General features: G+C 38.3%; 1 protein-coding gene across 1 annotated transcript in view; it reads left to right on the top strand.

Moving 5' to 3' along the window:
• The window catches only part of PRSS51 (serine protease 51), a 28,931-nt gene continuing 7,424 nt past the window's right edge, over positions 1-21,507 (top strand). The window contains exons 1-5 of the mRNA XM_077769738.1: positions 1-66; positions 184-379; positions 9,417-9,609; positions 10,189-10,448; positions 11,446-11,588. Coding sequence (XP_077625864.1) covers positions 1-66; positions 184-379; positions 9,417-9,609; positions 10,189-10,448; positions 11,446-11,588 — 858 coding nt within the window. The remainder of the gene's footprint in view (positions 67-183; positions 380-9,416; positions 9,610-10,188; positions 10,449-11,445; positions 11,589-21,507) is intronic.

Raw genomic sequence — 21,507 nt, 5'->3', positions numbered from 1 at the left:
ATGGTAGACTATGTGGATTCTCAAGAGGCTCAGAGTCGAAAGTGGGAAGGGAGTGTGCAGGCAAAAGTATGCCTAATATGGTGCCCTTTATTCCTCACTGCACACAGAATACAGGGAAGGATTGGGCACACAGACTCATTAAGCCAGGCATCCCTGCATCCCCTGTTTCCTCTCTAACCCCAGGCTTACTGTGATGTCACCCAGGATCAGCTTTGCCATGCATTTGTGATGGCCCCAACTGAAACAGCTGCAGCTGGCACTTCATCAGCTTTGGCTAGAGGCATAAGTTGGGCAATTCTGGACTGGAATGAAAAGAAGATGCTCCAGCTTCTAATTCCACTGCTCATGGCACTCAAGGGATATGCCCAAGAAGAGCCAGGTCTGTGCCAGGCTAACCCAGAACAGGGGATGGAGAGAGCTCTGCAACCTCTTACCTGGTTCCTGTAGAGTTGATGTAGAATCCTGAGGGAGGGCTGAGTTAGAGCAAATGGTTCAGGAAATGAGGAGACCACAATTGAAGTAGACATTTTGGGCTTAGTGAATAATGCCATTTAAAATGATCCCCCAGAGTCTGAACCCAGAGTTCTGAAAATACAGGGGACTCGGAGCAACAACTTAGCAATTGCCTCTGCTTCTCCAGTCTCCACTCCCCTCTTTGTAAATGTATCAAGGATCTTTCTGGACTCAGCATAGTGCTGGGACCACAGTGGAATAAAGATCTTATTAACTTAGACCACCTGTATTAAATTACTTAATCTCATAAAGTGAGAAAAGTTATAGGACTGTTATTATAAGAGCAAATGAGTCAATGCACCATGTTCAAGTATGTTCTGTAGAACCCTGGTCCTGTTAGAAGCTTATCATTAGACAAGATGTAGAAATGTTCTCTTCATTACTTTTTCTGTAGAGTCACAGTAGATATTCACATAGTAAAAGTTTTGACAAATCTCACTGTAAAGAAAATAGAATAATTTTATTTAATCTGGTATTACTGAAATGTATCTGGCCACAAGACCACTCTTTACACCCTCACTTGTAACATTTTCCTTATTTGTAACATTTTCCACTTATTCTTTTGAGAATTACCAGTTCCTATAGTTTTCTTATTTTTCTTATTTGAATGGGTGTTGTAAACTGGTTTGTAGGAACTTAAAAAAATTTTTTTTAATGACATTAGCCTCTGTCTCTTATGTGTGCTGCAAAATAGTTTCTCCTAATTCGTCAACACTCTTCAAATTCTATTTTGGACAAAATGTAAAAATTTTAAATTTATGTAAAAGTTCATCAATATTTTTACTTATGGTAAAAAAAAAAGTACTGACTTTTATTTGATTGTGTTTATGATAATCCCAGATTATAAACACAATCATACCTGTAGCATAATGTGAGCCTCTGAAGTTAGATTGTCTGCAAATAATTACATTTCCTCCACATACTTGCTATGTCATTTCAGAATGAATTACTAAATATCTTTGTATTCATCTCTTCATCTGTAAAATGGTAATCTTAAGGTTAGTGTGAGGATTAAATATTTATAAAGCTCTGAGAACAGTGCCAGTCACTTTGTAAATACTGAAAATTTGTTAGCTGCCATTGTTTCAGCATTTATATGATTTTGTCTTGAATAAAAATTTTCCTCATCCCAAGATGATAAAGATATTTTCCTATTTTATTTTCTAGAAGTTTATTTTTCATCCTTTACATTTAGATATGCAACCCATTTATTTTCAAATTTTATGTACAAACAAGGTAGAGTTCAAAATTTTTGTTTTAAGAAAGTAACCTACAAAGGAACCATCACTCAGCCATCTTCAGATGTCTCAGCAGAAAATCTACAGGTCAGGAGAGAATGGAATGACATGTTAAAAGTGTTGAAAGATAAAACTTGCCAGCCAGGAATTCTTTATCCAACAAGGTATCCTTCAGATATGAAAGAGAAATAAAGCCTTTGCCAGACAAACAAAAGCTGAGCCAGTACACCATCACTAGATCTGCCTTGTAAGAAATGCTGAAAGGAGTCCTTCAGGCTAAAATGAAAAAATGCTTATCAGTGACATAAAAGCAAATGAAAGTACACAATACTCTAGCAAAGGTGAAAGACAGTCAGAATTAGGAAACTAGAACCCTGTATTAGAATGCAGTGTTAATCAATTATATTATAAAGGCTAAAGGAAAAGAGCATTAAAAACAACTATAGCTACTATAATTTTTCAATGAATTCACAGCATAAAGAAAAGGTAAATTGTGACATGAAAAATATAAAAGTGAAGGGTTAAAAGGGTAGGACTTTTAAAAGCCAAATGAAAATTAGGTGCTATCAGCATTTTTTATGAGTTGTTTTACGTAAGCCACATGGTAACCACAAACTAAAAACCTAGAGGAGAGCCACAAAACATAATAAAAGGGGAGACTGAGCAAATCCCCATGGAAAACCACCATTAACAAAGGTAGACAGAAACAGGAGGAAAGATACAATGTTGATACAAAACAACCAGAAGGCAAACGATATGATGGCAGTAGTACATCTTTACATGTCAATAGTCACTCTAATTATGAAATGAATTAAATTAATTAATGGGAAGGCACAGAATGTCTGGATGGATTTAAAAAAAAAAAGAAGACCCAACTCTACACTGTCTACAGGAAACTCATTTTATCTCTAAAGACACATGTAGACTCAAAGTAAAGAGATGGAAAAAGATTTCATGCAAGTGGAAAACAAAAGAAAAGTGAAGGTAGCCATAATTATTAGAGAAAATGTATCTTATGCCAAAGGAAATAACAAGAGATAAAGAAGGGCATTATACAATGATTAAAAAGTCAAGAAAATATACATCAAGAAAATATAACAATAGTAAATATATATGCACTCAAAATTGCAGCACTGGAATATATTAAACAAATTCTAATGGAATGAAAAGAGACAGAGACAAAAATATAATTAACAGTAGGAGAGTTTACTACCCTACTGTAAACAATGGATAGGACACTCAGACAAAATCAAAAGAAAACATTGGAATTGAATCATAATCCAGAGCAAATAAACTTAATAGACATGTATTGACTGTTCTATCAAGCATCATCAGAATACATATTCTTCCAGAGTTCACAAGGGACATTCTGTAGGATAGATTATATGATAAAACACACACACACACACAATCTTAGAAGTTTTGAGAACATTGGAGTAATATCAACTACCTTTTCTGACCACAATGTAGTGAACTTAGAAATGAAGAAGAGGCAAGATGTGGAAACTAAACAACAAATTCCCGAACAACCAATGGGTTAAAGAAGAAATCAAAAGAGAAAATTTTAAATCTTAAAACAAATAAAAATAGAAATGCAACGTATCAGGGTGCCTAGGTGGCTCAGTCATGATCTTCGGCTCAGGTCATGATGTTGTGGCTTGTGAGTTAGCGTCTTGTGTCAGGCTCTGTGCTGACAGCTCAGATTCTGGGGCCTGCTTCGGAGTCTGTGTCTCCCAGAGAGGGAGAGGGAGAGGGAGAAGGAGGAAGAGGGACAGAGGGAGAGAGAGAGTGAGAGAGAGAGAGAGGGAGGGAGAATCTTAAGCAGGCCCCACATTCAGTGCGAAGCCTCTCACAGGGCTCAATCCCCATGACCCTGGGATCATTACCTAGGCTAAAATCAAAAGTCAGACAATTAACCAACTGAGCCACCCAAGCACCCTTAGTAAGCTAATATTTAAAAGCCAAATAAGAATACCAGAAAATGAAACTTAAATAATATTTGGAATTAACAGAATATACATCTTAAAAAGTTGAGTGTTAAAACTTTAATATGAGAATAATAGTTTAATTAATTTAACTAGTTTTTAAATATTTTTATGGATTTAAATAAGAACTTATAAAATACTGACATGTTTTTATGAAAACATTTTAGTTTGAATGCTACATTGAAGCATATTTAGATGCTTCAACAACTTTGTAAGGAATTTTTAGATAATTTTAATCCATTTTCAGTGGTTATTAACATACAATAGAATCTAGAATTTTAGTAATATAAAGTTTTAGCATAAAGTTATGAATTTAAGTATGGATTTTACACATATATTTAGGTCATATATTTGGTGGCCTCTATGACTAACAGATGAAAAACAAGAAGTGACTTTCAGTGGTACTTATTGAGGAATAGCATACAACAATTTCCTTAAATATGGGACATGGCTTTGTTCAAGTTACATCAGCTGAACTCACATATAAAGATCCCAAACTGTCCTAAATCAGAGGAACTTTTTTTTAATGTTTTATTTATTTCTGAGAGAGAGAGAGAGAGAGGCAGCATGAGCAGGGGAGGGCCAGAGAGAGAGGGAGACCAGAATCAGAAGCAGTTTCCAGGATCTGAGCTGTTGGCACAGAGCCAGACACGGGGCTTGAACCCACAAACCATGAGATCATGACCTGAGCCAAAGTCAGACGCTTAACCAACTGAGCCACCCAGGTGCCCCTCAGAGGAACTATTTTTTTTTTATGTTTTTATTTATTTATTTCTGAGAGAGAGAGAGAGAGAGGCAGCATGAGCAGGGGAGGGCCAGAGAGAGAGGGAGACCAGAATCAGAAGCAGTTTCCAGGATCTGAGCTGTTGGCACAGAGCCAGACACGGGGCTTGAACCCACAAACCATGAGATCATGACCTGAGCCAAAGTCAGACGCTTAACCAACTGAGCCACCCAGGTGCCCCTCAGAGGAACTATTTTTTTTTTTTATGTTTTTATTTATTTATTTTTTCTAATAGTTTATTGTCAAACTAGTTTCCACAGAACACTCAGTGCTCATCCCCACAAGTGCCCTCCTCCATGCCCATCCCCCCTCCCCCCCACATCCATCAGTCCTCAGTTTTTGTCATTATTCAAGAGTCTCAGAGGAACTATTTTTAAGACTTGAAACACTGACAAAGTTTAGACAGAGCCACAATAATTTTTATTTAATTTATGAGTGCCATTTTTACCTCAATTAAATTTGATCTGAAAAAAATTACTTGAAACTCTAGTTGTATTTCATTATATCCCCAAACTTATTTCACAAGGCCAACATACTCTAATACCAAAGCCAGATAAGGATGCTAAAAGAGAAAAAAACAAAAACAAAAACAAACTACTGACCAATATCCCTGATGAATATAGATACACAAATTCTCAACAAAATATTAACAAACCAAATTCAATACCACATTAAAAGGATCATAAACCAATAATCAAGTGGTGTTTATTCCTGGGATGAAAGGATGGTTTACAAATCAATACATGTGACACATCACATTAATTGAATGAAAAATAAAAATCACATGATCATCTCAATAGATGCAGAAGTAGCATTTGACAAAGCACATGATCATTTCGTGATAAAAATGCTCACCATATTGATTATGGAAGGAATATACCTCAACATAATAATGGCCTTATATGACAAACCCACAGCTAATATTATTAAAGCTTTTCCTCTTAAGACCAGGAGCAAGACAAAGATACCCATTCTCACTTATTCAAGTCCTAGCCAGAGCAATCAGGCAATAAAATAAAATAAAATGCTTGCAAACTAAAAAGGGAAAAGTAAAATTGTCTTATTTGCAGACGATGTAGTCTTATATATAGAAAATACATAACTCTGCCAAAAAACCAATTAATTAATTCAGTAAAGTTTCAGGATACAAGATCAACACAGAAATCAGTTGCATTTCCATAGTCAAACAACAATATATCTGAAAATGGGATAAGGAAAGTAATCCCATTCACAGTAGCATCAAAGAATAGGAATAAATTTAACCAAAAAAGATGAAAAATCTCTACACTGAAACTATGACTTTAATGAAAAAAACTGAGGAAGACATAAACAAACGGAAAAATAGCCCATGTTTATGTATCAGAATTGATATTAACATGTCGATGCTACTCAAAACCATCTACGGAAGTAACACAATCTCTATCAAAATTACAAAGACATTTATTTCAGAAATAGGAAAAAAATCTTAAAATTTGTATGGAATTACCAAAGATTCTGAATAGCGAAAGAAATTCTGAGAAAGAATAAACTTGGAGGCATCACACAAAGCTATAGTGAATAAAATAAGACACAAAGCCCAATGCAAAAAAATTGACAGCTCAGAAATAAACTCTCACATACATGTTCAACTAATATTTGACACAGAGCCAAAGAATACTCAATAGGGAAAAACAGTCTCTTCAATTAACAGTTCGGGAGAAAACTAGATGATTACATGAATGAATACCTTACACCACACATCAAAATTCACTTGAAATGGGTTAAAGCCTTAAACATAAATAAAACTCTTATAAGAAAACAAAGGGAAAAAGTTCAGTGACATTGGTTTTCACAGTTTTTTGGTTGTGACACCAAAAACACAAGCAATCAAAGGAAACAATAAGAGAAACTACACAAACTAAAATGCTTCAGTAAAAGAAAACTTCAACAAACTAAAAGGCAACCTACTGAATGGGATAAAATGTTTGCAAATCATATATCCAGTAAAGGCTTGATATCCAAAATATATAAAGAGCTCGTATAATTTAATACTCAAAAAGATTTTTATTAAAAAATGGACAGAGGGACTGAATAGACATTTTTCCAAAGAAGACATACAAATGGTCAACAGACACATGAAACATGAACAGATACACAGACATTACTAATCATCAGGAGAATGCAAATCAAAACCACAATTAGATATCACCTCACACCAGCTAGAATAGCTTTTATCAAAAAGACAAGAGATAACAAGTATTGGCAAGGATGTAGAAAAAAGGGAACCCTTGTGCACTGTTGGGAGGAATGTAAATTGATGCAACCATTATAAAAAACAGAATGGAGTTTCCTTAAAAAAATTGCAAACAGAACTGCTGTATGATCCAGCAATCCCACTTCTGGGACCCAAAGGAAATGAAAACAGGATCTCAAAGAGATGACTGCATTTTAATGTTCATTTCAGCACTATTCACAATAGCTAAATTATAGAAACAGCTTAAGTGTCTGTCAATGGATGAATGGATATATATATATATACATAAATGTATGTATGAATATTATTTAGCCATAAGAAATAAGGAAATACTGCCATTTGCAACAACATGAATAGACCCTGAGGGCATTGTGCTGAGTGAAATAAGTCAGACAGAGAAGGACAAATACTTTATGACCTCACTTACATATGGAATCAGAAAAAAACAAGCTCATAGAAACAGAGTAGAATGGTAGTTACCAGGTGCCTAGGCTGTGAGGAATGGGGAAAGGTTGGTCAAAGGATACATATTTCCAGTTAGAAGATGAATAAATTCTAGGGACATAATGAATAACATGGTGATTATAGTTAATAATACTGTATTATATACTTAAAAGTTGCTGAGAAGGGAAATCTTAAATGTTCTCACTAGAAAAAAGAAATGGTAATAATGGGACATGGTGGAGATGTTAACGCGTGGTAGTAATCATTTCGCAATACATAAGTGTATCAAGTCGACACACTGTTCATCTTAAACTTACACACTGTTATGTCAGTTGTATTTTAATTAATCTGGAAAACAAAATTATCCTTAGTAGAAAGTACTAGACAGATACTGCAGAAAGAAGGGGCTTTTTTCCTGGTTCTGTCTGGCTTGCTTGTGTTTGCTTCTCCTTGCTCCTACAGTATCACTGTTGGAGGGAAAGACATCCAATAGCGCGTGGCTCCTGCCATGGGTCCCTCTATAAGCTTGAGCCTTGTCTCCTGTTTAGTGATCTCCTGTTATATAAATGGCTCCAAAAATGGCTTTTGTCTACTAGACCACAGATTGTTTATTTCTTCGTAGCAAGCTGATACCCATTAGCTCAAAGCCTGTTGGTGCCAAACTTAATTTTTTATACTTCCACTTGTTTTCAGTATAGCCTAACCAAGTAGTTTTTAGACGTTTATGGCCTGTCTGTTTTGCATTCCCCATGAAACTGCACCCAATACCTGCCAGTCATACATATGATAAAGACTGTGATTATAAACACCCCACACCACTGCTGCCCTTCATTGCTCTCTTACTCAGAGACTCCCATTTGTGCTGCCGAGCAACATTACCTAGATGTTAAGCCCCTTCTCTGATCACTTTCACCTGGGAGTTCCCTTGTCCTCCTCCCCTTCGGTATAGTGGCTCCCTTCCTTAGCTTCTGGATGGTCTCATGTTGTTAAAGGGCTTCTACTGGCACTTGTGGGGATGAGCACCGGGTGTTATATGGAAACCAACTTGACAATAAACTATCTGTAAAAAATAAATAAATAAATAAACAAACCTTTAAAAAATTTTTTAAAAAAGGGCTTCTACTGAATGCAGGCCTGTTCAAATAAAGCATGTGTGTGCTACTGCCACCTTGTGGTCATATCTTTTTCTTTCATCAGCTCTCCCAATCCTTCCAATCTCCTATGCCTCCTCAAGGCAGCAGTCCCAACATAGACATTGACACCCCTGGCTGATGAGCTGGCTCTTGACACCTAAGTTCCCGCCTGTTCATGTCTACTTGTTACCAGAGGAATGTTCCAACCTCACTCCAGCTGTACTTCAGAGGGGTGTTTCCTGCTTGCATAGCAAGAGGGACTACCAAACTTCTGCTTTTCTTTGGGCTGCAAACACACATTCTCTAGTGATTTCTGAACCCCAACCTTGTGGAGAGGCTACCCTGCCAGGTTGAGTCCTTTTACTCTCTCCTAACTTTATGGTATTCTTGGAGTCCTCTTGACCTTGTGTAGCTATTCCTCTGTTATAGTATATAATTATTGATATTAACTCTTCCTATTCAAATTCTGCATGGTTGCATTCTCCTGAATGGATCCTGCATACATTTAGCCATTTCATGTTGCCCCTTAACCTCTTGACAGCTTCTAATGAATCTCCACCCTGACTTCTCCAGGTCTCACAGCTCTTTTTGAATGTGAGGGACAGACCTCGGAAGTGTGTTTTGTTAGTGTTTTCTGAGACCTGTCCCCTCTGTGCCTGCTCACTTATTTCACTCAGCTTTAGCACTAGTCTAAGCTGGGAAGATGCTGGTAATACCAGATAAGAAGGGTTCCTCAGTGCTCCTCATGTACAAATGGCTCTTTCATTTGCACGTATAGGAGGATTAGGAGGAACTTAATGGAGGACCATGGGGGAGAAGAAGGGGGAAAATGGTGGGGGAAAGGGAGAGAGGCAAACCATGAGAGACTCTTGAATGCTGAGAACAAACAGGACTGATGGATGTGGAGGGGAAGGGGGGAGATGGGCATGGAGGGGGGCACTTGTGGGGATGAGCACTGGGTGTTATATGGAAACCAACTTGACAATAAACTATTTGTAAAAAAAAAAAAAAATCATTTCTCTTTCNATGGAAACCAACTTGACAATAAACTATTTGTAAAAAAAAAAAAAATCATTTCTCTTTCAGACAAAGTTCAATGTGGCCAGCGACCTGCCTTTTCAAACTCATCATCATTACGATTTCGTGAACTGTTTGCAGTCCAGGAAGGTGAGTTCCCATGGCAAGTGAGTATCCAGATCTCACGGAAACACCTCTGTGGAGGCTCAATCATACATCGATGGTGGGTTTTGACAGCTGCACATTGCTTCCAAAGAACCCTGTAAGTTTCTGAAACGTTGTCTTAACTTACATCAAATCTTCTCAATCTTTTGTCTGGGCTGGGTAGCTTAACGGGTTAGTGCACAAGGCTTATGAACCCAGTTTGTTCCCATTGGCTTTGTACCAGAAAGTGTCTTCTCTATTGTAGCTGTGCACCCAGTATTGGAAAACAAATACAAATCTTCCCTTTTGCCTTTCCTGTCTACATGTGTAGACAATACACTGCATTTATTCATTGTACACACACTCATGGAACACCTACTATGTGCTATTCTAAGTGCTGGTAATATAGTGGTAAACAAGACAGTCAAACTCTCTGTTGTCAAGGAACTCACATTCTATTCTTTTGGATGGATTAATTCCACTTCTTTGAGTCAGGGAAATTTCCCTGGGCTGATGATTCACTAGCTCAGAGTCTGGGCTGCTACCTCCTGCTGCTCTCATCTCTAGCCACTCTCTAGGCCACTACACATCCACTGCTTTGGTTTTTTCAGTATTCAATTGTAAACTGTACTATTGACCAATGTGAAATACAGTGTGACTATTATTATTGTTTGAAGTTATTATATTCATTTTTTAGGTTAGAAATGGCATTGGGAAATGTTACTGTGGTCATGGGAATCAGAAGATTCAGCGATGACCGCTTGGAGAGAAAGCAAGTGCAGAAGATAATTATTCACAAAGATTATAAACCATCCCACCTTGACAGTGATCTCTCCCTTCTCCTGCTTGCCACACCAGTACAATTCACTAACTTCAAAATGCCCATCTGCCTACAGAAGAAGGAAAGGATCTGGGACAGGTGTTGGATGGCAGAGTGGGTGACAGCTTATGAGTATGGTATGTGCCTTCCCTTCAAAATCCATAGAAAGCCTACATTTAGGTGTCCCTTGCCTAGAAAGCATGTTGCACTGGAAGATTTTGGCCTCACTACTCTAGCTTTGTAATCTTGAGCTAGCTAACTCCTTCACCTTACTCATCCTTAACTTTTCTCACCTGTAGAATGACAGCAATGTCTCCCTCAAATTCATTATGTGGATTAAATTAAATGCAATTATACTTGTAAGGTCCCTAGTGAAAACCTGGAATATAGAAGAATCTCAAAACATGAGAGTGATAATTTTTTTTGAGCCCAGAAGCACTTTAGAAAGCCAGTTTGGATTCTTCCTTCGTGGACTATTTTACAATGTGCATCTCCCCGTCTGTTTATCATTTAATGAAGTCCATGTTGACCATCATTCTGAGATAACTGAGCTAGTGATTCCCTAACCAATCTTTGTCATCAATGACTCTTTTTGCAGGGCACAAGGCCGGTCACACAGGAAGAAACTCTAGGAAGGTGGGAGTAGGATTGAGAAAAGGCCAGAAGGTCCTTTAGAATTACAGTTCTTTCCTTTCCACAAGTTGGCACTTACAGGTGTGTCATATTCCTGGTTCCTCCACTGGGCTGGCAGAGACATTGGGACAATACTCAGGAGTTGGGTTATTCTGAAACTCTGCACAAGGACCAAACTGGCTGTGGGGAGATAGTGAGGCCATGGAGAAAATTTACCCTAGGATTTCCTGGCAGGAGCTAATGCTAGGGGTTTAGTAGGCTGTTCCAGAGGGAATACATATAAGCAGAAATGAAGAAGCCACTTATTGGATTGAGTGGGTCATTACATTAGGTCACGTTTAAGGCCTTCCTACTCTGTGAGTCTATTATTTGCTAAGTGTTTGCATCATTTCATGACTTCAACTCTGATAATTTGTGGGCCTGTCACCTTCAGTGATGTGGCAGAGTTGTGTTCAGGGTTGATGTAGCACTCATTCTCACACTAGCTTCCTCATTTCCCAGACCAACATGACAACGTAAACATGTACCTGCAGAAGATGAGAGTGCTGCAGATTAGCTGGAGAGAATGCAGCAAGAGGGTAGAACAGCTCTTCAGGAACATGGTTTGTGCTTGGAAGGAACCAGGCACCAAAGGCAATTGCCAGGTACTCAGCCCCTGCCTCAGCCCCGTCCTTCACATTCCCCACCATTTTCTAGGTTCTCGGGAGAAAACCCAGGAGTGAAGCCCCTAACCAATGCCTCTAGGACCCTCTTATCCTGCCCTCTTGCTAGAGCTACTGTTGATTCCTTGCAGACTGTACCTTCTTCATTCTCTCATTCTCAGGGAGACAGTGGGGCACCTATGGTCTATACTAGCCATGGAACCCAGAGGCTCTTCCAGGTGGGAGTCTTCAGCTGGGGCATAAGATCTGGCTTCAGAGGGAGGCCAGGTATGTTTGTGTCTGTGGCTCAATTTATTCCATGGATCCAAGAAGAGATGGAAAAGGAGAGAAAAGCCTACACCATCTCAGGAGCCTGGAGAAGCTCCCTGCCTCATGTTCCACAGTACCTCTTACTGTTGGGTTTGGTTTCTCAAATGTTGCTTGTCACCATATTTACTAGTGATAAATCAAGTCATTAAGCTTTAGACCCACCTTCACTTCTTCTCCTCCTCCTCCATTCTTCCCTCCCATCTTTACACAAGCATCAATGGAGCATAGACTATGAGTTAGCTTCTATGCTAACCCTGGAAGTTAGATATGGATTCAATTCTCCCAAATATTACAAACCAAATGAAGAAAGACCAAATACAGCACTAAAAAAGAGGTCTTTCATCACTCCAACATTTTGTGTTGCTAAGTAACTTCTTTTAGTTCTCTTATGGAACACAATATTACCTAGCTAATGACCAGCTTTATCTGTCAGCTCAGTGCTTTAAATAGACCCCAACACAGAGAGCTCCCCTTCTTAAGTACAAATGCTTTTATCTACTGGGTCATTCATGAAGAAAAATCTATGTAGAATTATGATTAGGGGTTTCTTGTCCTGTTCAGAGTTGAAAGTGGGATGATTATGTCTTGGGACCACACCTTTCTTTCCCTCCCCTTTATATATCTAAATAAAAAGTTAGCAAAGTGAAGTGGCTTGGAGGAATCAGCAATATCTGCCTTTACCATAGACATGGATAACGGAATAAAGGACACTGCTGAGTGGCCAAAGTCATTACTCATAAATGAGAAAGGATAAAAATTCAAGGCAAGAAAGTCAGTATGTACTTTCACTGAGAGAAAACAGAATAGCTTGTGTAGCCAGACTATAATACAGAGCATAAGAATTTGTTTATAAAAATTTTGAGACAATGTTTAAAGATCAGGGCTATAAAGTGCAATCAGGGATGAGTAGTAGAGTCTTTTCTAGGTCCTTCCTTGATTAAGTCTACCTGGCATAGACATGATTAGAATTAGCAGATGCAAAGAAGACAATCAACCACATGCAGCCCCACTGGAGTCCATAAAGAGAAAAATACTCATTCAGATACCTTGTGAATACTGAATGTGTATCAGGCACTGGAAAGATATAAGGATGTAAGGTTCATGTGTTCAAATGTGTATGAGCCACATTTATATGGCCACATCCAAACTTATGAATATTTTACAAGGTCTCATAATGATTAGTTTCATGGGATATTATAACTTTGTTTACTATTAGAGTTCTCCATAAAAACAGGAAAAAACTGTATGGGGGGCATGGGAGAGAGAGAATTAGAGTTTTATTTAAGAAAGTGGGTTGGGGGAGAGAGTCTGGGTGCCTCAGTCAGTTAAGCGTGTGACTTCGGCTAGGTCATGATCTCATGGCTTGTGAGTTTGAGCCCCACATAGGGTTCTGCAGCTGCAGCTGGAGCCTGCTGCAGATTCTGTGTCTCCCTCTCTCTCTGCCTGTCCCCCACTTGCACTCTGTCGCTCTCCCTCTCAAAAATAAATAACAGGGTTTAAAAAAAAAGAAAGAAATTGGGGGGCACCTGGTTGGCTCAGTTGGTTGGGCATCTGTCTCTTGATTATAGTTCAGGTCAGGGTCCCAGGGTAGTAGGCTTGAGTTTCACATCAGGCTCCATGCTGTGTGTGAAGCCTGGTTAAGATTCTCTCGCTGTCTCTGTCTCTCTCTCTCTCTCAGACAAACAAATAGAATACATTGGCACATGCAATTATGAGAGCTGGTAAATCTGAACTCTGTATGGGAGACCAGAAGACTAAAGACCCAGGGAAAGATTGATGTCGAAGTGAGGAGTCTGAGGAAAGTCTGGAGGAATAATTCCTTCCTCCTCAGGGGACTTAAGTATTTTCTCTTAATTAACTGATTAGATGAGTCCCATCTACATTATAGAAGGTAATCTGTTTTGCTCAGTCTACTGATTTCCATGCTAATTATACCTTAAAAAACAAAACCCTTCACATCAACATCTAGACTTGTGCTTGACCAAACAACTAGGTACTCTAACCTAGCCAAGCTGACAGATGAGACAGGCACATTGATGTAGTGTCATCTCTTAAAGCTGCTGAGAAAAGCATAAAATACAGGCTAGTTTCTCTTTGGAGTTTAACAAAATGTAACTCATATCGAACGTTAAATGATTTAAAAAAAAAAAACAAATCTGAAATGTCCTATAACACAAAAACACCACACTTGTTGAGGCCCTTTATCCTACAGATGGAGGGACTTGTGAGGTCTCTCTCATGCCACTGAGAGGTACTTTCCTGTTCTCTTTCTAGTCTTCTCAGGCTATTCTGATTTCACTGAAGGTCTTTGGGGTTTGCTTCACTCTCAGGTTACTCTAAATTTTGCTCCTTATATATTAAGGCAGTGTTTCAAATGTCCACTAGAATTATCTGGATGCCCAGTAAAAATTCAGATTCCTGGACTTTATCTCAGGTTTACAAAATTAGGAGCTCTGGGGGTAAGGCTCAGGGCATCTGCATTAAGAAGCTCTCTGGGTCATTCTTTTAAAATTTTTGTTTTTGTTTTATTTTATTATATATTTTTTTTATTTTAGAGAGAGAGTGTGTGCAGGTCCGGGAGAGGAGCAGAGGGAGAGAAAGGGAGAGAGAGAGGAGAAGAACCTTAAGCAGGCTCCATGTTCAGTGCAGAGCCCAGCACAGGGCTCAATCCATGACCCTGGGACTATGACCTGAGCAGAAATCAAGAGTTAGACACTCAACTGACTGAACCACTTAGGTTCTTCAATTCTTTAAAAAATTTTTAAATTAATTTTTAACAGCTTTGAATTGTACACACTGAAATAAAGAATTAGGTAAGTTTTGACAGTACTCAAATCTTTCAAAGGCTGTTGGATAACTCATCTGAGATGATATTGCTACTAGGGACCCAAAATATCATGAAATGATCACCACAATCAAGAGAATGAATGTATCTATTAACCCAAAGGTTTCCTCATGACTTTTGAAGCACTAAAGTGTTTAATTTTCATGAAGCCCAATTTACCATTGTTTTCTTTTATGGTTCATGCTTTTGGTGTTGTAACTAAGAAATCTTTGCCTAACCCCAAATCACAAAGACTGGTTTTTGTGTTTTTGTGTTTTTACTCTTACATGTAAAACAATTAATAGGTCTATTTTGTATAAAAAATTTTAACTGAAGTATAATTAAGAGTTATTTTAGCTTCAGAAATACCATATAATGATTCAACAATTTTATACATTATTTAATGTTCATCAAGATAAGTGTATTATTGAGTTCACTGGTTTGAAACTTCTGTTGTTCTCTAATATAGAGATTTTGTACTATAAGTTTCCCCTAAATAATGTTTTAGCATGTTTCTCCAAACTTTAATATGTTGTATTTTCATTTTCATTCTGTACAAAATGAATTCTATTTTTCCTTTTGGTTTCTTTTTTGACTCAAGAGTTATGTAGAAATGTATTATGTGGTTTCTAAGTACTGAGCTATTTGCCAGATATTTTTGTGTTATTGATTTGTAATTTAATTCCACTGTGGTCATAGCACATACATTTTGTATAATTTTAATTATTTAAAATTTATTGATATTATTTTTATGATCCAGAATATAGTCTATCTTTTTTTTTCCTAGGGGAGAGAGAGAGAGACAGCATGAGCAGGGAAGGGTCAGAGAGATAGGGAGATACAGACTCTGAAACAGGCTCCAGGCTCTGAGCTGGCAGTCAGTACAGAGCCCGATGCAGGGCTCGAACTCACGAACCACGAGATCATGACCTAAGCGAGAGTCGGATGCTTAACCGACTAAGCCACCCAGGCACCCCCAGAATATAGTCTATCTTGATAAATGCTCTGGGATGCTTGGGAGGAAAATGTATTTTGTCATTGGCATTGGGTGGAGTGTTCGATAAATGTAAATTAGATCAAATTGGTTGATCATATTGTTAATGCCTTCTGTATATAAATTGTTCTTCTGTATGCAATAATAGAGGCACAGACAACATGTATTAAATAAAGGCCAGGAAGGAGAAAGACCTTCCTGAAGGGTGTGGGGCTTGCAGGACAGGTGGAATATGAAAATAGGCATTATTCATGGGATGACATTTAAGATGATGCCCCAAAAGGAAATACTAGGGTTTTGTAGAAGCTGTAGCTTCCCTAAGAGAGGCTTATTCATACTGTATTATGTCATTAAATAGGGGAGCTCTTAAGTTGAAGTAATGGAGCTTTATTTAAATTGGATAATAGACATTTGTCCAAATGTTTCTTGTTTCATACACATTTCTCAAAGGCTTATGATACCCTAAGTCTTTTCTTAAATCAGTAACTCTGGTTATTTCTGGTGTAGCCTACAAAGCCCATGTCTCTGCTACTATCTGTTTGGCTTACCAGGCTTGACCACACTGTTCTTTTCATTCTTTCAATGGGCCATGTTCTTTTTCTCCTCCACGGTCTTTCTACATGCTTTGCCTGAAGCATTCTTTCCACCAGCCTTCCCTATGCTAACTCCTACTTATTAGCCAGGTCTCATTTCAAATATCACTTCTTCATTGGGGAGCTCCCTGCCCACTCAGTCTTAAACAGTTTCCCTCCTACCCTCAGTTCTTTTATATATTCTCTTGCTTGCTGTGGCAGACTGAATTACTGGCCCTGTCCTTTATCCTTCCCTGTGTCAATACTCTTTTCACTTACCAGGGTAGCTGTACTCTGGGGGAAAGGAGACTACTCAGATCTTTCAAAAGCTGTTGGATAACTCATCTGAGATGATATTGTTACTAGGGACCCAAAATATCATTATGGCCCCCTGTTATAGTCCTCATCCAAGTCTGAGTCAAAATGGGTATAACAGATTTATGGACCCCATCCAATAGATCCATTTTTTCTGGCTCCTGGGTACACACAAAGATTGTTATATTTAGCAGCCAGCAGAACCCTTCATTCTCTGGAAATGTTACAGTAAAAAAAAAAAAAAAACCACCCTGATAATTCCACTATTGATCAAGATAGTCGCCATAGTTTGGGCTCCCTAGGAAGCAGACCGTGAGACAATGTAAGAGATTTATTAGGGAGTGCCTTCTGGATAAACACCTGTGGAGGGAAGGACACAAGACCAGATAAAGGAAAGCTTGGGCTGTGATACAATTTCAATGAAATCTTCAGCAACCCCACGAGGTCCTCTGAAGCTAAGATGGCCTTCCACAGTTGTCTCTAATTGGGGTGAGGGAGCTGGAATTTTATATTCCCTGCATTGATCAGACATTCAATGTGGAGTTCCTTTGGAAACTAATCATGACCTTGGGTAACGGTAATTCCCAAAGAGAGTTGACAGTTGAGGAAGTAAGTTGGAGAGATTCTTGACAGGCTAATTTGAGCACCACATCACAATGTCCATTATGGCAGTTAACCAGAGGTAGTACTGCATCCTGTGTGCAATTGCCAATATTAGTGCATTCAATTCACTGGTATGAATGTACACAATGAGGTACTGCCAAATATTTTATCAATTGGCAGCCCCAATTGAGCTGTTATGCCTTATGTGGCATCATTATTACAGCACATATAGTATGCAGTTATTGATCTGGAAAACACATTCTTTTCCATTTCCTCCTAGAAGATTAAAATTGGGTTGCATTGACCTGGAAAAAGTATAGTTGTTCATATCCACTGTCTTGGCCCAAGACCATGTTAATTGTCTTGTTCTCTGTCACAAATAGAGTATCACATTAATCTACTATATTAATGTCATCTTTTATATCAGACCTGGGGAATAGGCAGTGGAGTGTACTTTACTCAGATAAGACATATCACTCCAGAGGATGAAAGATAAAGATTCAGTGGCCTGATATACTGATAAAGTTTTTAGGGGTCCAACGACCTGGATAGCCCCAGGGAATCCACTTTAAGAGAAAGGACAACCTATTGCACTGTACACCTCCTATCACTAAGAAAGAACCAGAGCAGTTGCTGGGTCCTCTTTGGATTTTGTAGATAGCTGAAATAATGACCCAACTCATTTATCAGTGCCTCAGAAGGTTTTCAATTGACTGTGGGGCTCAAAGCAAAAGAAGATTTTGCAGTACAAGATGCAGTTCAAGATGCAGTACAAATTGACCTGCCACTTTGGTCATAGGACCAATAGAAAGAAAAACTTTGAATGGCCCTGAAAGCTCATTTTCTTGTTGTTTTTGGTAGCTCAACAGAAACCTGATTCAGTAGGTCTGAGTTAGCTCTATGAAAAAGAGGCTAACTCTTTACTGGGCTGAACTCCTGAAGCTGCCAATGTTACATAATCCCAGAGATGTTCCTTGCTTTCCCCATCCAGTAAAAATATAGAGAATTATGGTCATGTAACTCCTCTCTCCTGGAACAGTAACCATGATATTTACTGACCATCCACACCCAGCCTAAAGTAATGAGGGTTCAGGGGATTGTATGTATTCTAATACTTCTCCACTATAAGTTCCCCACCCCAATCTAGTATCTGTGTGTGTCCATGTTACTATAGTAGATATGGACATTGTACGGAGTCTCTGGCAAGCCAAATTGTAGACCATTATGGATCTGAAGCAATCTGCTTTCTGCAGCAGAGAATTTGTAAAGAAATTCCTGCTGTGCTACAGAGTCCTAGTAGAGAGTGAGCACTGAGCCATGAGACACCAAGTAGCTATGAGACAAGAACTGCATATCATAACCTACTGATTCACATGGGTGGCAGATCAGAAACACTCCATCTTCTTATGAAACTTGAGGATTGAGTTCAAACAAGTCTAAGTAAGTAACATGAACAGGTTACTTATGCCTTTATGTCACCTACCTCTGTTACAACAAAACTGCTCTCTTAACTTATATATTGACTTAATAAGAGGCCCTATACCAGCTGATGACAGAGGAAAAACTCTCAGTCTTCACTGAAGATGGACTTATGCTACAATATAGACCTGCTCAGAGCTGTCCTTGAATGATGTGATGAGGGGAAATACCCCTGTGGGCAGAGTTTTGAATAGTACACTTGATCGTCTCCTTTGTATGGAAAAACAGGTAGTGTTAAATAAGGCCTCATTGGCAGTGGTGAACAGCTTGGCTTGCTGGTCAAGGGGTTGGAAAAGGCAAGATTAAAATATCTACTGTAAAAAGGTCTAGGTCTAAAAAGCATGTGGATGGGCCTGAGGAGAAACCTTTGTGCTTCACATAAATGCCCACTAGAGAGTATCACTGAAGCAGAGGTTCTAATCAATGAGGAGGATCAATGCCTATAGTGGTTTCCTGTGTAACCCACAGTAAGGAGTAGATCCTGCATCGTGGCCTATATACATGCACACACACACACACACACACACACACACACACACACACACCTGAAGCTAAAGTTTCATGAAACAATACATATCCTTCCCATATGCTAGATACCACCCACTAAATTGATATCATGACTCGATAATAGGATGTGACATGTGAATCACCATTTGAACAACACTGCTGGAAATCAATCCTAACCTTCCTTTTATATTTAAGGAAACTGAGCTCTAAAGAAGGCAAGGGTTGGGGCACCTGGGTGGCTCAGTCCGGCTGGGCATCCTACTTCGGTTCAAGTCATGATCTCACAGTCCAGCTCTGTGCTGACAGCTCAGAGTATGGAGCCTGCTTTAGATTCTGTGTTTCCCTCTCTCTCTGCCCTTCCCAAGCTCGTGCTCTATCTCTCTCTCAAAAATAAATAAACATAAAAAAAAGGCAAAGCTTTGCTAAACATTATTAACAGATGTAGGACTAAAATTCATATTTCCTGACTTTCAGATCAATTTAATTTTTGGCATCTTTCTCACATTTGTTAAAGGAAATAAAAAGGGACTATTTTTGAGGTGATATGGGCTACAAGAAAATTTGAAAACCTTTCTTTTTAGCAAACATCCCTCAAAGTGCATAGCTGATACCATAAGAAAGTAAGGAAAAATTTAGGAAGTCAAACACAAAACAGAAGGAGGAGTCCAGAGTTGTTATTCAGAATGAAAGACCAACAGGAGGTCTAGACTCTTGGATTTTCATGCTTATGTGTGGGACAAGAGCTTCAGCTTTTGGAAGGTAGGTTGTATGAACTGAGAACCATTCACAAAGAAAGGACGCTTAAAGAATGGACACTTATAAGCTCAGGAAAGGTGTAGGCTAGGAGAAAAAAATATCCTCTGGCAAAAGATTATTCTTCATTTTAGCTTCAGCAACAGACGGGGAAAGAATTCTCAGAGAAATGGCAAACATGACCCTATCCTCATAAGTGTGTTACAGCTTCAAGTTAATCTTGGAGTTAACATAGCCCAGAAAACACCAAACTGAAAAATTAAAGTGGTCCTAGTTGGGTGTATCCCAAGAAATCTCTCAGAAACAGGAACAACTCTCCTCTAGAGATGTATCTTCAGCATAGGTAGGGCTGCCAGATAAAATGCATGTCACAAAGTTAAATTTGAATTTCAGGTAAGCAATAAAAATATTTTAGTAGAAATATGCAGTGTGACATATCTGAGAAATACTTAACACACAAAGTATTAGTTGTTTGTCTGAAAATCAAACTTAACTAAGTACCTTATTTTTATCCCCTAAACTGGCAACTCTAATAAGAGTTCCCTATAGATGCCCACAGATTAAGTTTAGCCAATCATGAGTTCAAAATGTAAAGTTGCTGAACTCATATTGGAAACAAGCCACCATGAGAAAGAGCAGGAAGAACAGAAGATTATATGCTGAAAGACTTCAGATATTTAAGTTATTAGATAATGAATGTAAATAATTACATTACAAAAAAGAAGGAATTGAAAACTTGAGACTACAAACAAAATACTACAAAAAATGGCCAGGCAAAATAAAAAAAAAAATCTAATAGAATTTATGGAAATAAGAAGTAGAATCATTGGGGTATCTTATTTGTTAAGTATCTGACTTTGGCTCAGGTCATGATCTCACGGTTTGTGAGTTCAAGCCTTACATTGGGACCTGCACTGATGGTGCAGAACCTGCCTGGGATTCTCTCTCCCTCTCTCTGCCCCTTCACCACTAGTGTTCTCTTGCTCTCTCTCTCTCTTAAAGAAACTTTAAAAAAAAGAAAAAAGAAATAGAATCAGTAAACCAGTAGATGGATCTAAAGAAATTACTCAGAATGCTAAAAACAAAACAAAACAAAACAACACATGAGAAATGTGAGAAAAAATTTACAAAACAAGGAGGATAAATTGAAAGTCTCTAACATATGGCTACTGGAGTTTTCAAAAGGAGAGAATAGAAAAGATGGAGAAAAGGAAAATGTTCAACGAATCAATGATCAAGAATTTTCCATAATTGATGAAAGAAATGAATCCACCAATTCAGAAAAGCTCAAACCTGCAGCAGAATTTATAGACAAGCACATTTTAGTGAAATGGCAAAATAACAGAGACAGAAGAAATCTCAAAATCAGTATAGGAAGGAGAAAATGTACTTATAAAAATAGATCAAATTGGTAGATTTCTCAGCAGCAACAATGGAAGCCAAAAGATAATGGAATCACCAAAGTGCTGAGAGAAAATAACCATCATATTTAAGTTGTTGACACCAAAACATATTTAAATTGTCAACAACCAAAGTCATTAATGT

This window comes from Crocuta crocuta, unplaced genomic scaffold (genome assembly GCF_008692635.1).
Source record: "Crocuta crocuta isolate KB4526 unplaced genomic scaffold, BGI_CrCroc_1.0 scaffold551, whole genome shotgun sequence".
NCBI classification, from domain to species: domain Eukaryota; kingdom Metazoa; phylum Chordata; class Mammalia; order Carnivora; family Hyaenidae; genus Crocuta; species Crocuta crocuta.
The sequence above is the reverse complement of the archived record's forward strand: the minus strand, read 5'-3'. Positions and strand labels throughout refer to the sequence as shown.